This window comes from Puntigrus tetrazona, chromosome 13 (assembly GCF_018831695.1).
Source record: "Puntigrus tetrazona isolate hp1 chromosome 13, ASM1883169v1, whole genome shotgun sequence".
NCBI classification, from domain to species: Eukaryota; Metazoa; Chordata; class Actinopteri; order Cypriniformes; family Cyprinidae; genus Puntigrus; species Puntigrus tetrazona.
In genome coordinates this window covers 23,677,785-23,697,202 of record NC_056711.1, presented here as the reverse complement: position 1 = coordinate 23,697,202, position 19,418 = coordinate 23,677,785, and the positions used below count along the sequence as shown (strand labels likewise).

General features: G+C 35.8%; 1 protein-coding gene across 1 annotated transcript in view; it reads left to right on the top strand.

Moving 5' to 3' along the window:
• Positions 1-19,418, top strand: part of csmd1a (CUB and Sushi multiple domains 1a) — a 361,878-nt gene that overhangs the window by 298,391 nt on the left and 44,069 nt on the right. The window contains 7 exon segments of the mRNA XM_043255964.1: positions 983-1,079; positions 7,693-7,797; positions 13,252-13,370; positions 13,495-13,564; positions 13,678-13,794; positions 17,503-17,712; positions 18,829-19,017. Coding sequence (XP_043111899.1) covers positions 983-1,079; positions 7,693-7,797; positions 13,252-13,370; positions 13,495-13,564; positions 13,678-13,794; positions 17,503-17,712; positions 18,829-19,017 — 907 coding nt within the window.

Genomic DNA, 19,418 nt, shown 5'->3' with positions numbered 1-19,418 from the left:
GGTTGTCTGGGTTGGGGTAGAGGGGTGAGGACTCAGTGGTGCAGACATTAGGGCTTTTATTTAAAATAAAACAAAACAAAGAACATAATCTGCGGGGCGAGGCAGGATCAGGATGAGAGCAGGGTATCAATGGTGAACATTTGAAGACTAACTGGAAATGAGACTGCAAAACACAAGATTATAAAGGGAGCAAATGATTAGGGTAATGAGAGGCAACAGGTGGGGTAACTGCAACAAGAAGGGAGCGAGGTCAAGACAATTGACATGAAGGCACATGGCACATAAAAAAAAGACAAAATCCATGTGTTCACACAAAACATGAGCAAATGGCCAGCAAAACACAAACACACAGCTAATTAGAATACTCATAAGCCATGTGTTCACACAAGACGCCACAACATGAAAGCACACAGCCAATGAGAAAACACCAGCTATGTGCCACATAGTACGAGACATAACATGAATGCGCACAAAGCCGATAAAACATGAAGACAAGACAACACACATGGACAAAAGAGCGTGACTGAGCGAACTCAAGACTCAGAATCCCTAAACAATATAATGTCAGAATGTTAGTTAATATGCTTTGTATAGTCATAGAAACTTCCATTTCAGCATTTCAAGTGTTGCTCTGAACTAACTGGTACTATAGAACGATAGACACTTTTTCGATAGATATTTTTTCTCAAAAAAATCTCAAATCATTTTATCATTTTGTTTTGTTTTTTTTTTTAATCAGAAATAGTAATGACAATAACATAACCATGAGCATACATTGACAACATTTCAATATCAACACGTATCCACCTTTACATATTTAATGTGTGTAAGGTATAGTAGCACAAAGGTTAGGTTCAGTTTGGGGGTGGCTACAATTATAAACAATACTTCAGAAGTGTGGCCATTATATGAATTTTGAATTAATGATTTTAATTGTGCAGAATTTGTAATTTCATTATGTGTATCTTCGTTTTCTTGGCAGATCCAAGTCATGAGCTTTGCCACTGAGCATAACTGGGACTCGTTAGAAATCTATGACGGTGGCGATATGACGGCTCCAAAGCTCGGGAGCTTTTCAGGTTCGTATTGTCTTTATTAATCCCCTTTTAATTGCTTATTTCAATAATAGTCTGTTGGAGTGATTCGGCATCTGATTTACAGAAGTTCTCCTAAAGCTCATTTGCATATCATGTAGTTCTTTATAGCTCATTACAGTTTCATATTGCAATAAAACTGAGAGCCAATCCCCACCACTGGTTTTATGCCTCTGGATTCTTGGAAGGGCTGAAATTAGCTCCAGTCCTGGAAGACTGTCCATGTGCCATCCCTTACATAACAGATGAATGCCCTCATTTTACATTTGGTTGATTAACAGTATCAATTCTTACAGCCTTTTGGGTTCCAGTTGGAAAACCACCAGCTACATTTATTTCATCCCAATTCATTATCACAGTGTCCTGGACCAAAAAGCTGAATGTTTCAAATTGAAAGATTAAATGTTATGAGTATTATGAATGCCATTGTTGCCGTTTGCTCTTTTATTTGTAGTTTGTCTTGCTCTTACTTTACAGGAAACTCTTTGTTTGTTTTAGTTTTGTAAATAAATTCAAATACTTTTGGAAAGTTGATATCTGTAATATTATATTTAATGAGGGGCTGCGTATGTAAAAAATCACCGGCAGAAAAAAGGATGGTTAAAAATAGTGGCAAAAAAAATAGCTTGTTACCAGTTACATGAGCTAAAATGTATCCATATACATGTTAAGCTAAAACATGGAAAAATAAATCTCACAAAAGCTCAAAAAGTCACATTATGAACTAACCAAACTGTAACAGCTGTAAATTAAAATATACAAAGTGTATAATGAGAATAAAAAAACAGACTAGATCAGGCTATAAAAATAAATAAATACAAAAAAAATAAATAAATTACATAAAAAAGTCACACAGCAGGATTAGGAAGAGGGAGCAAGATCTTCCTTTGAGAGAGGAGTCTTAACCTTTTTGGGGACTCTCCCAGTAGACTGAATCGTGGCCAGGCCTCTAGCTATACTTTCAACATGGCTGTAATGAACTCCGCCTCTGTGCCACACTAGCATGCTGGTGAAAGGTCACCCAGCCAGGGAGCTCCGTCTGCTCTAAGGCATGTGTTCAGTGGCACTTCACACTGTCTAGCACTTCTCACCTTCCCTAAGCCATATTCTCAAAAGCAGAGAAGCTCTTTAAATGCTAAACCATCTTCACCCAGTCTCCCGAGACACCTGACGCCAGTCTATGATTGAATTTGATGATAAAACGGTAATTTCCCCTCATTTAGATCTCAATGGTCCAAATTATAGAAGCCCAAAGTCATTTGTGAGCATTGGTAAGACATGGCAGGGAATCAGGAGCCAGTGTCATTAGGCATGGTGTTTGGCTGCCCATTAAAATGCACTCTTCACTCTCCTGTCGCCTGCGTGTTCGCCTTTTATATCCCCTGCACACTCGCCCATCACAATCGGTCGTTTCATTCTTCCTCTAGTCACAAATCCATTAGGATAATACCCTTAATTAAACTGTCAGATATGTTTTGTGTTTCTGTCTCCCCACACTTTTCATCATTCGGGATTAATTGCGGCTCAACAAATACCAATTTAATTACAACTGCACGCATTTTTTGCGTATCTTTAAAAGATATCGCTGTCATTATTTACCTAATTCTGACTGCATGTTACGATTCGGAAGATGAAAAATGCTCGATATCAGTCTATAATCAGTATTTCCCCAAAAGAGACTTTTAATTTCACATAAATGATGGTGCCTCTCTTGCCAGCACCTTTTAGCCTCTTTAGCAGAATCATAAACTTATCATACCATTATATACATGTATAAACATAGATTTATAAGATTTTCTCTTATACTCACCAAGGTGGCATTTATTTAACTAAATAAACTTATCAACAAGAGCTTTTTTAATAATTAGTGCACCAATAATAATTAATAATAATTTACCATCGACCCACATATTGAAATGGTTTTTGAACGCTCACATGACACTGGAGACTGTTATGTCTGTTATGTCATGTTAAATTTATGGCTAAAGAAAAAGTTGCTTTGCATTCCAGAAATAAATTACATTTTATATGAAATATATATTTATATAAATATAAATGCAACATAGCGTACATACAACATGTAAGAGCATAAGGGATTTCAAAACATAAAATAACTTTTGATCCAGACTTTTGACTGTTAGTGTATGTATATATGTAATCAGACATAATTATTGGTATACATAATATGATTGTAGTTGATAATTCTTTTATAATATCCCAAGCATGTCTCCTGCAGCTTTACTTGCATACTGAAAATGAATGGACATGTGGCTGGACTCCAGTTCAAACGCTGCCTGTTCATCTCGCTTTTACCCCACACATTTTTGAGTCTGCCTTCTGCTTGCAATTTTTTATTTATTTTTTTCCCATCTGTGCGGGAGCAACATCAGTGCTCAGCTTAGAAGGAATATCAGTCTGTAGTGGTCCAATCCAGTCGTGGGCATGTATTTCACAAAGAATCCTTCTTCTCAAATCCCCCTAATCTGTGAAGATGCATCACTCCTTGTCCTATTTGGCATCCAATGTGATTCAATACTGTATGTGTAACATATTCTGTCTGGCAAAGTCCATTTAAACTCATCCGGGTCTCGTCTGAGCATTTTAAGATCCTCTCTAGATTGCCTTGTCCCTAATAGAGATGATAGACTGCTGAATAGCCGGACACTGGATGAGCTCTGTGGTGCTGTCAAACTTCATCCAAAAATTATTAGTCAAATCATTCAAGCGCAAAGGAGCAGTTTTCAGGCTTCGGTCATCAGTCTAATGTACTTGGATCGACTGGAGTATTAGCAGTCTGAACGGCAGGATGTTTAAAATGCAAAAGATGCCGGGGAACCATTTCCTGGCAACTTGCATGACACCATTTTGGGCATTTGTGTACAGATATAAACAAGCCATGTATGAATAAACGCTACAGATGTGAGTTTGAAAGAAATCTTTCTTCTCAAACTAAACAGTTCTCTAAGCGCATGCCATGGCTATGTGGGTGTATTTATGCATTCATCCCAAGTCTTTTTGCGGTGGCATACTAAGGCACTGAATACTATAAACGGTATTTGTTGATTCTTTTTACAATCTTGTTTACTCCAACCTTATTTACTTTTACACAGTATTTGAATTGTACCTTCATTCCCACAGGGAGATAAAAAGAATATGGGTAAAAGCAAATAAGCTCAAAGGAGAAAAGAAGCTGGGAAGCCTGCAGGAACCCGAGATGTTGGATTCCGATGTGATGCATTGCAGAAATGTTCATTTTTGTGCCAGAAATCATGTTACTGTAGTGTTGTGTGTCTGTTTTTTTAACATTAGAAATCACATCACATTCTTTGGATGCGTTAATTTGAGCGTGCAGCCTATAATGTTCATTTGCTAACATTAGTTTAATACATTAACATGAACTAGCAATAAAAAATATTTACTATAATATTAATGTTAATTCCAATAATTTCTACTGCATTATTAACTCTTTCCCCACCATCGTTTTTTTTTAAGTTGCCAGTCAGAATTTTTGATGATTTTAACCTAAATTTAATGACCTTCAGAATATTTTCTGCTATGCATATATGAACATATTATATATCAAAATAAAAAACCAAGCCTTGGTTCTCCATTTTTATTTTATTTTTATGTATTCATGTTTCATGTATTCATGTCATCACTTGAATGCAGAAAGGTTTCATCAGAAATACATTTTGGACTACTTTTTCTCAAAAACTGAGAAAATATAGTAGTGCATATCAAAGTACTGCATTTTCAAGCAAAATACATCCAGATGTCATATTCCGTCACCTGTAAATAATTATATGAATAATTTAAACTGTCTTCAGTAAACACAACAAACAGACACACACACACACACAAACAAACAAACATACATTTAGGCTACATACATATATATATACATTATATATATATATATATATATATATATATATATATATATATATATATATATATATATATATATATATATATATATATATATACATATACACACCCTATTCATATATAGATCAAATTTAGATTTTTGATATGGAAAACATCAACTGTTAGACAGTGTTCTATGCTACTGCATATGGGTTTTTCAAGTTCGATAATTACTACATCTGTTTTTTTTTAGAATTTTGCAGTAAGAAATTACTTATCCAATTTTTTATATCGACTATGCATTTAGTTTTGCACTGTTAGTTTCTCAATTTGGTGTGTTTCACTGGGCCACAAAGAAATATAGAAATGAAAGCTAACACCATGTCTCCTGATAATATCTCCCAAGGGTAACATGTAAAGCATGAAAAGTAATGGCCCTAGCACTGAGCCTTGAGGTACTCCATATTGCACTTGTGATCGAAAATGATATCTCCTCATTTACTGCTACAAAACTGATGGCGGTCAGAGAAGTACGATTTGCAATCTAAGGCATAGAGCTGGTCATTTGTAACTCTAATTAGAGCAGGCTCAGTACTATGATATGGTCTAAATCCTGACTAGAAAAATGCTCACAGCAGATACCGTTTTTCTTTAAGAAGGAACATAATTGTGAGGATACTACATTTTAAGTTAGATTCAAAAAAGTTAGATTCAAATGACTGAAAGGTAGGTTAACACTTTTAGTAAGTACTTAGTAGTAGCTGTTATACTTACATGAAATAAATGTACTACTATGAAGCTAGATTATGGAATAGTTTGTACTTGCAGTTTGTAATTATGTAGATGTAATAGGCTGCTACTGTTACACATTTGTAAAATGCATGTAATACCTTTCTAATTACATTTAAATTACAGAAGATTACACAGGCTTAAGCCATCTAAAATAATGTTTATCAAGATCATGCTTAATTGTACAAGCAGCTGTGTAACAGACTTGGACTGTTACGTATGTGTAACAGTGGCTGACTATTACATCTACATTATCACAAACTGTGATTACAACCTGTTTCATAAATTAGTAATTTACACAGTAAGTTTTGTTTAATGTAGGTACAACGGCTAATACTGAGTACTTAATTAGGAAGTTACACTATATTACGACACCTTAAAATAAAGTGTTACCAAAGGTAGTTTCAAATGATTAATTTAAATGTACCTAAGTAGTAAAGGCAACCTAATACAAAGTGGGACCAATAAGGCAAATGTATTGCTCTTTGCCAGTGTATGTGTTAATGTGCCTGAAGGCCTGTTCTAATTTGAATTGAATTTGTCACCAACATTAATGCAGTATCCACATTGTCTGTTCAGATCAATCAGTGTTGAAAAAAAGAAAAAAAAAGGCTGAAATATACTTTCTGACAAATAGCTTAACCTACTTAACCAGTACCATCCAGATGTTTGTACTGCACACCTTTTATCAAACAACACTAAAACCAAGAACTGCTCAGTTTTAATCTTCAATGCTGGCCTTGTTGGGATTCTTTCCAAACCCTATGCATTTTAAAATTTAACCTGGTGCAGTATTTTGCATCATAAACTTGCGCTGTTGTTGATGGTGTTCATTTTTTTATGCTTATGTTTATTTGTTTGTTTGTTTGTTTTTCATTTGAGGGACGACTCTGTATTATTTTTTTGTGGTAATTGATATCGGGCCACATGTCAGTGGAGCGCAACTTGTATTGAACCCAGAACATTTCTTTAACACATGTCCGCCCACATTTACTTATCAGTGCCTGTTCAGTGTTCAGCGACTTGGCAGGAATGTCTTAATGATACAGCCTGTTGAATTCTGTATGTTGAGCTAGAAGATTTCCCAAAAGAAACATTTTCCAAAATGATAAATGTCAAAAAAAAGTATAGGCTAAGGGTGAAATAAAATATGACATAGAAAATATGTCTAAATGTTAAAGTTCTACAGTAAATTGCAACCTAAATTTACAGGTTGTTCTATAAATATGTTAAGATGCAGTTTTACAGAACCACGTTTGCCTTTTTTTTTTGTTTTATAGTAAACGATTTATCAGTTCTGGTACATAATGCCTATTTTTCACAATCCAACCAATTCTTGGATAAAATTAAGTCCTAGCCAGTAGTTTTTCTCTCCTGTTTCACTCAAAAATATGGAACATTATGGAAGCTGCGTTGCAGCACTGTTTCATGTTGACTTTAAGGATGTTATATAGTATTCATGACATTTTTTCCACTTATTAAAGATGTCACACTCTATATTAGTTCTGTCCATATATGTATAAGCAGAAGAAAATCCTCTGCTTTGAATCCAGAGTGGCAGTAGCTGTTTTGCTTTTTAGTCTGATGATAAGTGACTTTTCCCTCTGAGCTGTGATGAAAGTTCCCCCCTGAGAGCTCAGAAGGATAGCGACACACTTCAATGACTAGCTCCTGTCAAACATTTCCTTTTTGCCGTCCCTTTTTACTTGTCTTCGTTTCATTTGGCTGATGTCCAAAATGGGCGAGTCTTTCACAGGAGCGATACGCCTGCCGTGATTAACAGCTGCTTACCTCCCTTTGCCCTTTTGTTCCTGCATGTGTGCACACACTCATCATTTAGCTACTGTGTGTGTGTGAGTGCTGGAATGAGAATGCTCTGTCCGTGTGTGTGATAACTCCAGCCCTTTTTCTGCTTATGCCCCTTTCTGGTTTTATCTTCCAGGTACAACAGCTCCAGCCTTGTTGAACAGCACCTCCAACCAGCTGTACCTGCACTTCCATACAGATATCAGTGTCGTCGCGGCTGGATTTCACCTTGAGTACAAAAGTGAGTATAGAACATGTCACTATGGTGCTTTCATTATCCTGAACCCTCTGCCCTTGGTAACAGTCCAGAGCAAGACTCACCGCTACATTTCACACACACACACACACACACACGTTGGGGACACGAACACACACGTACACACGCGGCACACACACTGAGCTGTATTTTTTTTCCTTTCGCCGCTCTGCTGCCAGGTAAAGGCAGAAGATGGTACACCCCAGCTCTCATTATTTGCCTTGGCCTCGGAGTCTGTGTTTGGTGATACCAGCACGAAGAAAATTGGAAAACAATGGGGATCCAGTTCAACGTTATATGGTTCATAAAAATCTTCAAAAGAAAAAAAAAGTCTAAGTATGTTTTCAAAAAGCTTGAACAAGAACTGAAATGACATAAACTACACAAAAAAAGCACCAATAACTAATAAACATGACAATAACACAACAAAATTGCTGCAACTTTAAGATGAATGAAAGAAATTCAAATGATCAAAATCTAGTTGACAAATGTGCAAATACTAGATGATCTGACATGATTAAAGTTTTTATTCCAATATTTTTTCTTGTTAGCTAAACAGCAGGAGTGAGGGTTTTGTACATCAATAAAATGACAGCTTAGACCCTTTTCTGTTCTCAGATAATACACTAAAGTATTAAATGGATTTTGCAGATGAAGGTTATTACTTTTGTATGGGCAGCTATGAATTACTACATTTACAATTCAAAAATTCTGAACTAAAACATAATTGAAAAACTTAATCTATTATTCAGCTGTTATATTTACTGTTTGAACACTCACAAATGAATGCATTTTATTTATATCTCACTTATTTTCTTATTTATATCTCACTCATTATTTTGACACAATCTGTTGAATTCATATTTATTTACTTGAATTAATTAACAGTGTTAAATCAAGGATACAAAAAAAACACCTCTTTAATATTTAGTTGGATCACCTGAGGTTATTACTCAACATTTTTTACTAATCATTTGCTGGGAGAAAATCAATCAATCAGTAACATTTTTAAAGGCCGATGAGATTTTTAAATGTTAATGTCACTTCAGGCTTGATCTGAATTAACCCTGAGTTCCAGTGCTGCCAGTTTTTCTCTACCAACATTACGTTTGAGCGTGCGGTGTGTGTGTATTTGCAAGCCTTTCAGACTGTGACCTTTAGTGTGCTCAGACCAAGCCTCATATAAACCACCATACCAATTCACTTTCTGTCCCATTTGTCCGTTTGCGAGGGCAGTGTTCTCAGTGGGACAGCCCAATTTATCCATTTTTCTTTCTCTCATCTGTGAAAGGGTTAGTGAAGGAGCACTGCCTGCAGTAATGTTGCATGTAACAAGTCACGTAGATAGGTAGATGGATAATTTGGTGTTCTGAAAGCGCTAGAAGTTACATTTCGGTCCCATAAAAGGTTTAAAAAACAGTATGTTGACTTTGCAAAAGCCAAACGAATTAAATGCCATCAAAAACAGCATTAAGCACTGTAACCGCTCTGATACAGCCTCGTGAATCACTTATCTGCATCTCTCTGCTTAGTAAACACAGATAAGTGCGATGTGGAGTTCTGTGAGTTTGGGGCATTTTGACCCTGGGCTGAGTTTAGATAAGCTCCCCTCTTCTTTTTCTTTCTATGACTCTCTTTATCGCTCTTTCCCTTCTTGTGCTCTGTCTTTTTTTACTGTATGTGTTCCAACGGATTAATCAGGGGCATTTTCTCTGCAGAGGAAAAGCTGTCAAGCGCATCTTCCAAAAACCGGATGAGAAAATAACTGTACAGAAATGAGGCGAAAGAAATATGCATTAAACAATGTGTAAATGAGTCGTGCCCAACAGCGACACCAGCAGATGTGAAATCATCTTTTTATCCCTCAAGGTCATAATGTTCTCTGAAAGCATGTTGTGAAACTTGTATATTGGCGTAACAGCACAACAAAGTCAAGTGAGAAGAAACGGGGCCTCCACTGAGATATAATTGACTCCGTAAAGGTGATTATATTTGGTAATATCAGTTAGTTTCATATTTGAAACCAGTCTGTGAACTGTTACTGTTAACACTGTTATAACAAATCAACCACTGAAACATTGTCATGAGTAAGACTGAAATTATGATTACACTTTAGTATAGGGAACATTTCTTAATATTAACTAGTTGTTTATTTGCATGCCTATTATTAACATACTGGCTGCTTGTTGTTATTTATAAAGCACATATTCTGCATGACCATATATGTTTTGATTTGACTTTATTATCGTTATTTTATGTAAGTAAGTACAGGTGCATTTCAAAAATATTTTAGATTCATTACATGTAAAGTAAAACATTTTAAAAGTTAACTCACAAAAGATAATTAATGAAAGTGCTACATAATTCAAAAGTGCTACATCAAAGCATAAATAGGTAGGAAAGGGTGTTCAGGCTACAGGGACGACCACATGCTTGAGAATATTGTCAAGCAAACACCTGGGAGTGGACTGAAGCTGGATTCAGTGCATCAAGAGTCTTTACTCTCAGACATATCCAGCAAAAAGGGCTACCAAGCCACTTCTGAAAACAGAAACGTCAGAAGCATTTTGCCTGGGCTAAGGAAAGAATAACTGGACTGTTTCTAAGCGGTCCAAGGTTCTCCTTTTAGATAAAAGTAAATTTTGCATTTCATTTGAAAATCAGGCTCTAAAGTACAGAGGAAGACTGGAGAAGCACAGAATCCAAACCGCTTGAAGTCCAGTATGAAGTTTCTGAAGTCAGTGATGATTTGGGGTGATGTGACGTATGCTGGTGTTGGTCTTTGGTGTTTATCAAGTCCAAAGTCAATACAGCCTTCTGTTGGTGATTTTGGAGCACTTTATGCTGCCATCTGCTGAAAAGCTTTATGGAGATGCTGATTTCCTTTTCCTGCAGCCCACAGTGCCTAAACCACTTCCGAGTGCTTTGCTGACCATGCCTTACCTGAACCCCTTGTGGAATCTATGGTATATTTTCAGGAGAAAGATGAGAAACAGTGGATCCAACAATACATATGAGCTGAAGACTGTAGTCATAACTGTCATCCCTCCCATTTTCTTTCCGAGATTCTCCCATATTTTTTCATCCTATTTAAATATTTTGCTGTATCTCTTCCGTATTTTTAATCTTGTTTTAAAAATATTCCACTCTGCTTATTTAAAATGTTTGCTACATCAGTTGGAGGATAAAAAAAACTGCATACTGATTATTTGCGAGTGGATAAGATAAAACATTAATAGTTCATAGGAATAGTCTGACTATAAATAGATCGCGCAAAAATCTAAATTACCCCATATTTTACTCGCACCACAGCCATCGTAGGTGTACAGGTACCTCACAATAAATTAGAATGTTGTGAAAAATTTTTTAACTTGTGTATTAAATAAATTCAGTTCACATAGACTGAAGTAGTTTAAGTCTTTGGTTCATTTAATTGCGATAATTTGGCACACATTGAACAAAAACACACAAATTCACTATCTCAGCAAATTAGAATACTTCAAGACCGATAAAAAAAAGTCATTGGCCTTCTTGAAGGTATGTTCATTTAATGTACATGTATTCAATACTTGGTAGGGGCTCCTTTTGCTTTAATTACTGCCTCAGTTTAGCATAGCATGGAGGTGATTTGTTTGTGGCACTGCTGAGGTGGTATGGAAGCCCAGGTTTCTTTGACTGTGGACTTCAGCTCATCTGCATTTTTTGGTCTTTTGTTTCTCATTTTCCTCTTTACAATACCCCAGTATAAAAATGCACTTTTTAAAAAATAAATGACATGGTAATTTCACCTGTTTTAGTGCATTTAAATAATATAAATAATAATTAATAATACATAAGTAAATAATCTAACCTATTTTGTTGTTGTTGTTGTTGTTAGAGAAATGTTGTTCCTTATACCTTTAATCCAGAAACGTCAAGTAGAAATGGAACTTTGCTCACTGGAAATGGAACTTAAAAAAAAGCTAAGAGGGGCTTTTTTTCCCTTGTTTTTTAGGACCATTACATGCCACTCAGCTTAATATATGTTGTTACAATAGCTTTGTTGAAAATTTGAGAATCATGTTGACTCTTACTTACTGGAGGGCTATGAATAAAGATGAAATGGGGTGAGAAAGAGACGGTCTTGGCAAACCAAGGCATTTTGCAGCATTGCTATCAGCTTTGAGCTGTCATCTTTGGCTCAGCTCTCAGAACATAAGCCCTTTTCCTGCCCAGTTTCATAGTACATTCTCAGAGAGACCCTACAGTAAAACATGTAAGAAATTCTGCTTCAACATTACAATGTGTTATTTAAAACGCATTTATATATCGATTCAATCGGAAATCATTGTTTCCAGTTTAGTTTGTCTAAAAACAAATTCTAATTGTTTATTAGCGTGCATATTACTGTAATATTAGCTATTTATTAGTAGTAGTTACACACATATTAAGGTCTTATTCTGTATGAATTTATTCTACATCCCTAATCCTAACCCAGTATATAAACTAAATAACCACCTTACTAACTAATTAGGAATTTTTTTGGAATAAGTGTTCCCTAATCTTAAGTGTTACCAAATGAAACATATTTTGTTTCTGTTAATATCAAGCAAAAATAATATTTTTACATTAAGCGGAATTTCGGTTTTGGTTTGTTTAAAGAGTATATATTAAACATATATATATATATATATATATATATATATATATATATATATATATATATATATATATATATATAATATATATTAATAGTATTTGCTCTTTATAATTATTATCTTGGGTAACACTTTATAATAGGCTCCATTTGTTAACATTAATGCCTACATTTAATTTATTTTCAAGTTATACCATATATATTCAAAATTTAAGGTTTGAACCCAACCATAAATATCATTTGATTTTTTTTTGTTTATATAATTGTATTTATTTATTCAAATCTCTCTCTCTGTCTCTCTCTCTCTCTCTCTCTCTCTCGGGTACGATGCAGTATGATTTTCTTCAGATTTAACTGTGTTTTTCCCTTAATGTATTATTGATTGAATTGTAGTTATCATCATAGGTCACAAAAGCAATAGTCTCTTTTAAATGTTTTATTTATATATGTATACCCGCAGTACACTCTATGAGTGATTTTAGCAAAAACAGAAAAAAGCACACACCACTGTCACAAAGCATCATGCCACCCGCCGTGTGGCATATCTCAAGAAGAGGAATGCAGAAAGCACGGTCTCATGAACCACACCACAGCCGTCGCCATGGCAACAGCCTTGCACAGTCTATTACGGTTCCGAATTTACTCGCTGAAATCGAGTGGATAAAAGACAGCATAAAATTACAATGAGCACATGCGTTCAGATGATTAGGGATACCTGACACTATAATTTTAGCCCTTTATGAGAGCTGTGGTGTAACATGCTGAATTTGAGCGTTTCTCAATGCCTTCTCTGACCCATTTAGCCGTGGGACTGACGACCTGCCCAGAGCCTGTGATCCCAGCCAATGGCATCAAAAATGGCGACAGGTACATGGTAAACGAGGTTGTGTCATTCAGCTGTGAGCCGGGATACGTGCTTCAGGTGAGATGCTGATTATCTGCAACCCTGACACAAATATAACATCCTACACCTGCATACGGGTAGAAAAGTGCAAAAAATAACAAGGCGGAGGAGCTGCTGTATCATGTGATCTTTTGTTTTCTAGGGACATTCTCACATAACGTGTATGCCGGGAACTGTGCGTCGCTGGAACTACCCCCCTCCACTCTGTATCGGTGTGTTTTTCTATAATCGGATGGAAGATTTTTTTAACCACATGGCTTTTTCATAGTTTTTAATATTCAAACACCCTGGGCATTTTCTTTTATGTCTCCTTATGTTTCTTCAGCCAAGTGCGGCGGGACCCTGTACGATATGAGCAATGTGGTCCTGAGCCCGGGTTTTCCTGGGAACTACCCTGGAAACTTGGACTGCACCTGGAGAATCGTGCTTCCTGTTGGATACGGTGGGTGCGCTGAGAGCTAATACTGCATCAGCTGTCTGGAGATTACAGCTTCAAATGCTTTCTCTCAAGGAGAATTGCCCTTTAATTTATATATTGCAGTGTGTTTGTACCTACGACCAGTGTCGAGGGAGAGCTAACTTAGAACAGTCAATCTACTGACATGTTTCTTTTCTTCAAGGGATAGTTTATCCACACACACAAAAAAAAAATCCCATAATTTACTCGCCCTTATGTTGTTCCAAACCAATAAGAAGTACTGTCTTCTGTTAAACACAAAAGAAAATACTTTGAAGAATTTTGGTAGCCAAGAAGGCAGTTGTTTTATTTATTTATTTATTTATTCATTCCATGCTATGAAAGTCAATGGCTACCAGCGATTTTCTAAATATGTTTTTTTATGTTCAGCAGAAGAAAGACACTCAAGTTAGAGGATGAGTAATTGATGAATTTAATGTATTTTACTGGTCTTATTGTAGCAAAAAAAAACATTACATAAACATAAAAAAATCCTTCACTTCTGATGCAAGTTTAATTTTTGGATTATGAATTATTACTTCTCACTCTTATTCTCATTTTTTAAAACTGTACAGTTGTAGTTGTAGGTCTAAATGGCCTAAAGATATCATGTATTCTCTGTAAGGTGTAGCATTTCATGTTGACTTTTAACTGTTTCAGTTTTTAGCTGCAAAATTGGGATGTTTTCCCACCAACAAGAAAACCTCTTTAACAAACTGGCTTATTCATGTCATTACTCTGACCCTACACAACATTTGTACTTGTTTTGTTAGAAAAACATATGTCAATATTCAATTAAAGCTTGCTTTTGTTCAAAATCAGTACACATTTTTTATAGTATTAATAGTATTAACATTTTCATTCAACATCAAAATGGTTTTGCAACATTAAACATAAAAATTATGTTTCATGAATGACAGCCATTAAATTTGTTGCACCAGTAAACTCATGCATTAGGCATCTACCCAGAAATGGACAGCATTGCGCTGAATGCCATCAGACATAAAATGATACTTCCTCATGATGTGCTGCCACTTGACGGAATTATTTGGTTTCATTAATCTCAACTTTTAAGATGTTGGTTGAGCAGTCAATGCAAATCTCTGAAGTCATTTAGTCGTAGCCCATTTGCTTTCTCCCGCCTCACGGTTCAAATGAGTTGAGAACAAAAGAACCATTCCAGATGTTAACAAGGTAATTGCATGTCATTTAAAAAAGCCATTCACACTTATCCTGAAGCGCAACTATTTCTTCTTCAACCCCCTCTAACTTGGAAGAAAACAATGTAACGTTGCGATATCCAAAAGCAATTTTCTGCCTTATCAAGCAGCCGCTGCACAAGCAAGAGCAAGAACCATCATGTTTGCGCTGTGTAGCAAAAATGCATTAGCTTTCACTGTTAACAGGCTACAATCATTTGAATAAGACACACAGATGGCTTTGCTGGTGCTGATTATAGCTTTTAGGACAGTCTGAATAGGTAGAGTTAAGTGCAGTTAGAGGATAGCACCGCATCAGAATGACAATAAAGCTAATCTATAAAAGAGCTGCCCAAGGCGTCTTAGAGCGACGCATATTTTCGGTGAAAGCGTCTGACTTGTTTGATTCTTTTGTTGTTGTATCATCCAACTATCTTCTTTTATGCAATGAATGTTAAGTTCAAATCTCGTAGTTGGAGACAAAGACCGAATAATTGTTGAGGATGAGGTGAAGTTAATGGTGCGTAATTGTAAAATTTCGCACTGGCATCTTTCCTGTGCTATTTCTTGCTGGCTTGGAGCTACACATTGATGAATTTAAGTGACAGCTACGAAACCAGAAATAAACAAAACCCCTTCCGCCCACCACACAAAACACTGAAATGCTGGCAACACTTTACTGAAGAAGCAAAAAAAGCTTTTTAATTAATAGCATAAACAACTTCATAGATATTAAGAAAATAAGTAAAATAACAAATTTAACAAGCAACCTGTTCCAACTTACTTCCTGATTATTTTAAAAATAAATAAATAAAATAATGATGATGCTCTTGTGTGAGGTAAATAGTTAAGAGAGCAGAGATGTATAGAAGGAGAGCAGCACTGGTATGCATGCTTGAAACACAAAGTAAAAAAATCCATATTTGAAAAAAAATCAATAAATAAAAATGAAAGTCTAAATAGTCACTACTGTTAAATGAATGCCTCATAATCTTAATATGTCATGTATTAGTCTTGATAGAGACTTACCAAATTGACAAAAACAATCAAAGCTTATGTTCTTAGAAATAAAATTGAGAGGGAACAGAGACTCAAAGCATGTCAAAGGTTCTCTCTATCTCTCGATATGGGTCTGAGCAGAGTTTATGAGATCTGCCTGTACGCAAAATTCCTTCCCGGCAATCTGAACAGCATAACGTATAAGCACTGTCAGAAATGCAAGAGGTTAGTGTCACAATAGATAAAAAAAAATTCTTGCTGTCCCATCATTTTGCACTCTAAGTTTGCAACCATCTGTGTCTGTGTATGTTGTGTATGGATGTCAGTACTGCAAAATAGTGTCTTGTTACTTTTGTATTAACATAATTTTTAGTAAGCCGTAAAATGTTATATATTAAACATTTTATTACATTTTCATTATTATATATTTTCACCTTCATGAGACTTGACATCTTCAAAACAGCAATAAATTTACTTTCAATGGTATGTGAGAGATTTCTGTCCCTTCATTAAAATTCTATTTACCATCAAAACTCACAGTAAATATAATACATAAGAATCAAGGAGATTAATCCACGTCTTCTGAAGAGACACGATCCCTTTATGTGTTGAACAACAGATTTTTTATTAATATATAAAACTGAACAGCACGCACGCACACACACACACACACACACACACACACACACACACACACACACACATATAGAGCCAGCACATTATGTATCTTAAACTGAAGCTCAGAAGTGCTCTTTGACAAGAACAAAACTCATTGTCTCTTGTGTATCAAGTTTGAAAAAGCCCAAATTAAATCTTTTCATCACGCTATATAAAGCAATTGTGTCTTTTCAGATAAATTGGATTTAACCACTCGATTCATATGGATTACGTTTCTTAATGACTTTTCGAAGCATCAAAGTTTTGGGTGAATGGACTTACAATGCAGGGGCAAGAAATCTTTTGTTTCATTTAAAAATATCTTTATTAGCATTTCAAAGGTGAACAAAAGTCTTATAGATTTGGAATGACATGAGGGTGAGTAAACGATGAAAGTTTTCATTTGAATAATTACTCCCCAAATCTGTGAAGTCCATGTCACCTTGAGTGATGCTGTTATTAAAGTAAAAAGGCAAAACAAAATACTTTTGAAACATCTTCATTTTCACTTAAATTTGATAAACTAAATCTCTGAAGTCTGTAGGATAAAAGTCAGTTTTGTTAGTAGTATGCTTCCTGTTTTCCCACAGTTCACAGGAAGCCAATTACTGTGCTAGCACGGCTGTTACATTTTTTTTTCTCCACACACATGAACATGAGGAAAAAAACTATTTGTGATTTGGCAATTAGCAGCATGGTCTATACAGGCCAGTCAGAGTTATTGGTTAAAAACCCCTGTCGCTTTAATGACATTACATATGTAAATTATTGCACATAACAGAAGTAATGTGACACTGTTTCACTCGGTGAAAGTCTAACCACTGTGATCACTCTGCAGGGGCACACATCCAATTTCTCAACTTCACCTCTGAGGATAACCACGATTTTTTAGAGGTTCGCAATGGGCCGCATCACAGCAGCTCTCTGATTGGACAGTTCAGCGGAAGCCAAGTGCCACCCCCTATATTGAGCAGCACGCATGAAACTGTCATCCACTTCTACAGCGATCACTCTGAAAACAGACAGGGCTTTAAACTCACTTACCAAGGTGGGTGACTTCCCAATCCTCCATTTGCATACCGTGCTCTCTTCTTCTGCAGACATCAGCCATCCTTGATTTTGTATTGACCCTTCATGTGGGAGTGACGGCCTTTTACTAAGATCATTGGAAATATCTAAAGATTCACTTCCTTTGAGATCACTGGGAGGACACTCCATTATGACAGCCGGGGTCTTGAAAGCATTCTGAAATCAATAAGACGGTGCATTTGGATGTGCACTTGGATTCCACTCGATATAAATAACTCGCCATTGTCTGGTCTCCTCTCTTGTAGGTCAAACAGTTCGTCTCTCTCTTTTCTTATCCACTCTAGTCTGAGTTGAAAAGAGCCAGGCAGAGCCTTGATCTGTGCTGCCAGACAGGCTTTTGCGGGGGGGAATACTGATGCCGTGTTTTGATACACAAACAATGATGCGGGATGAAAGAATATGATTGTAAAGCTGTTGATCATAAGCGCTGCACTTGAAATGCTGCCTGGAGATGCTTGTATGTTAGTTTGACAAGCTTTCTGCTACTTCACCATACTGGTGACGATACACAGAGATGATCAACACTTTGCATGTTAAGCTGTCATAAACACCTTAGCATAACGTAGGCTCTTTTGATAAGTTGACTGAGTGAAAAAACATTGTTTTATATTCATTTTTATAATGGTTCCACTAATTGATTTTACACAGTAGTCTTTTATTGCGCTATATATAATAATATGGGAAAACACACAGTTTTATGCACTTTGATAGGATATGATATATATATATAGTTACTAAAATATATACTATCAATAAGCAGGCAGAAAGCAATGTTTTCAGGTTTGATAAATTAATAAATATATGAACCCAACCATGAACGTTTGGTCATCACTTATTCCCTAATATAATATTGTGTTATTCTTAATTATTATTTTTCAGTGAAGCATAAACATCTTGTTTTATGTTTCACAAAAATGGGTTTGAAACAGCACAAATGCAGGGAGATAATGACTCAAAGAAACAATTATTTTAATTCTTTATTCTTATAAGTGGGTCTACTAGAAAATATCATACTTCAAATTCCAGACATGGCTTTGCGGGTATTCATGTATTCTGTTTTTTTTTTGTCTTGTAGCATATGAATTACAAAACTGTCAAGACCCATATCCATTCCACAATGGATATATCATCAACAGTGATTTCAACGCAGGCCAATCCATAACATTTGAATGCTTCCCTGGATACGTATTGGTTGGCTACCCCGTGCTAACATGCCAGCATGGAATTAACAGGAAGTGGAACCACCCCTTTCCTCGCTGTGAAGGTAAAAGGAAGGGAAGAAAGTAAAGAAATGTTCTTTTCCTTCTGTCCCTGTTAGCGTTTCTTTAAGTTTCTCAAGTTGTGTTGTGATTAGCACACTGTTATTTTCAGTTTTCTTTGCCCACACTTTGAAACAAAAAAACATTAATAATTCTGACTTTTTAAGACTTACAAAGGTATTATACTCTCCCAAATGTCTTTTTAACTATGCTCTTTAAGTGAAGTGTTACTACTTTGTATTAGTAGTACAATAAGAGCCATTGTGTTTTAAAACCCTCTTTAAAACAGACTTTGAAGACCTGAACAGTGGAGACATATGCTACTGGGAGCTGTTCTAAATTGTAGCCTTGATGATTAGCGTGGGTAGTGTAGTGTGAAATCCGACCTGTCTCTTATCGATCAGTC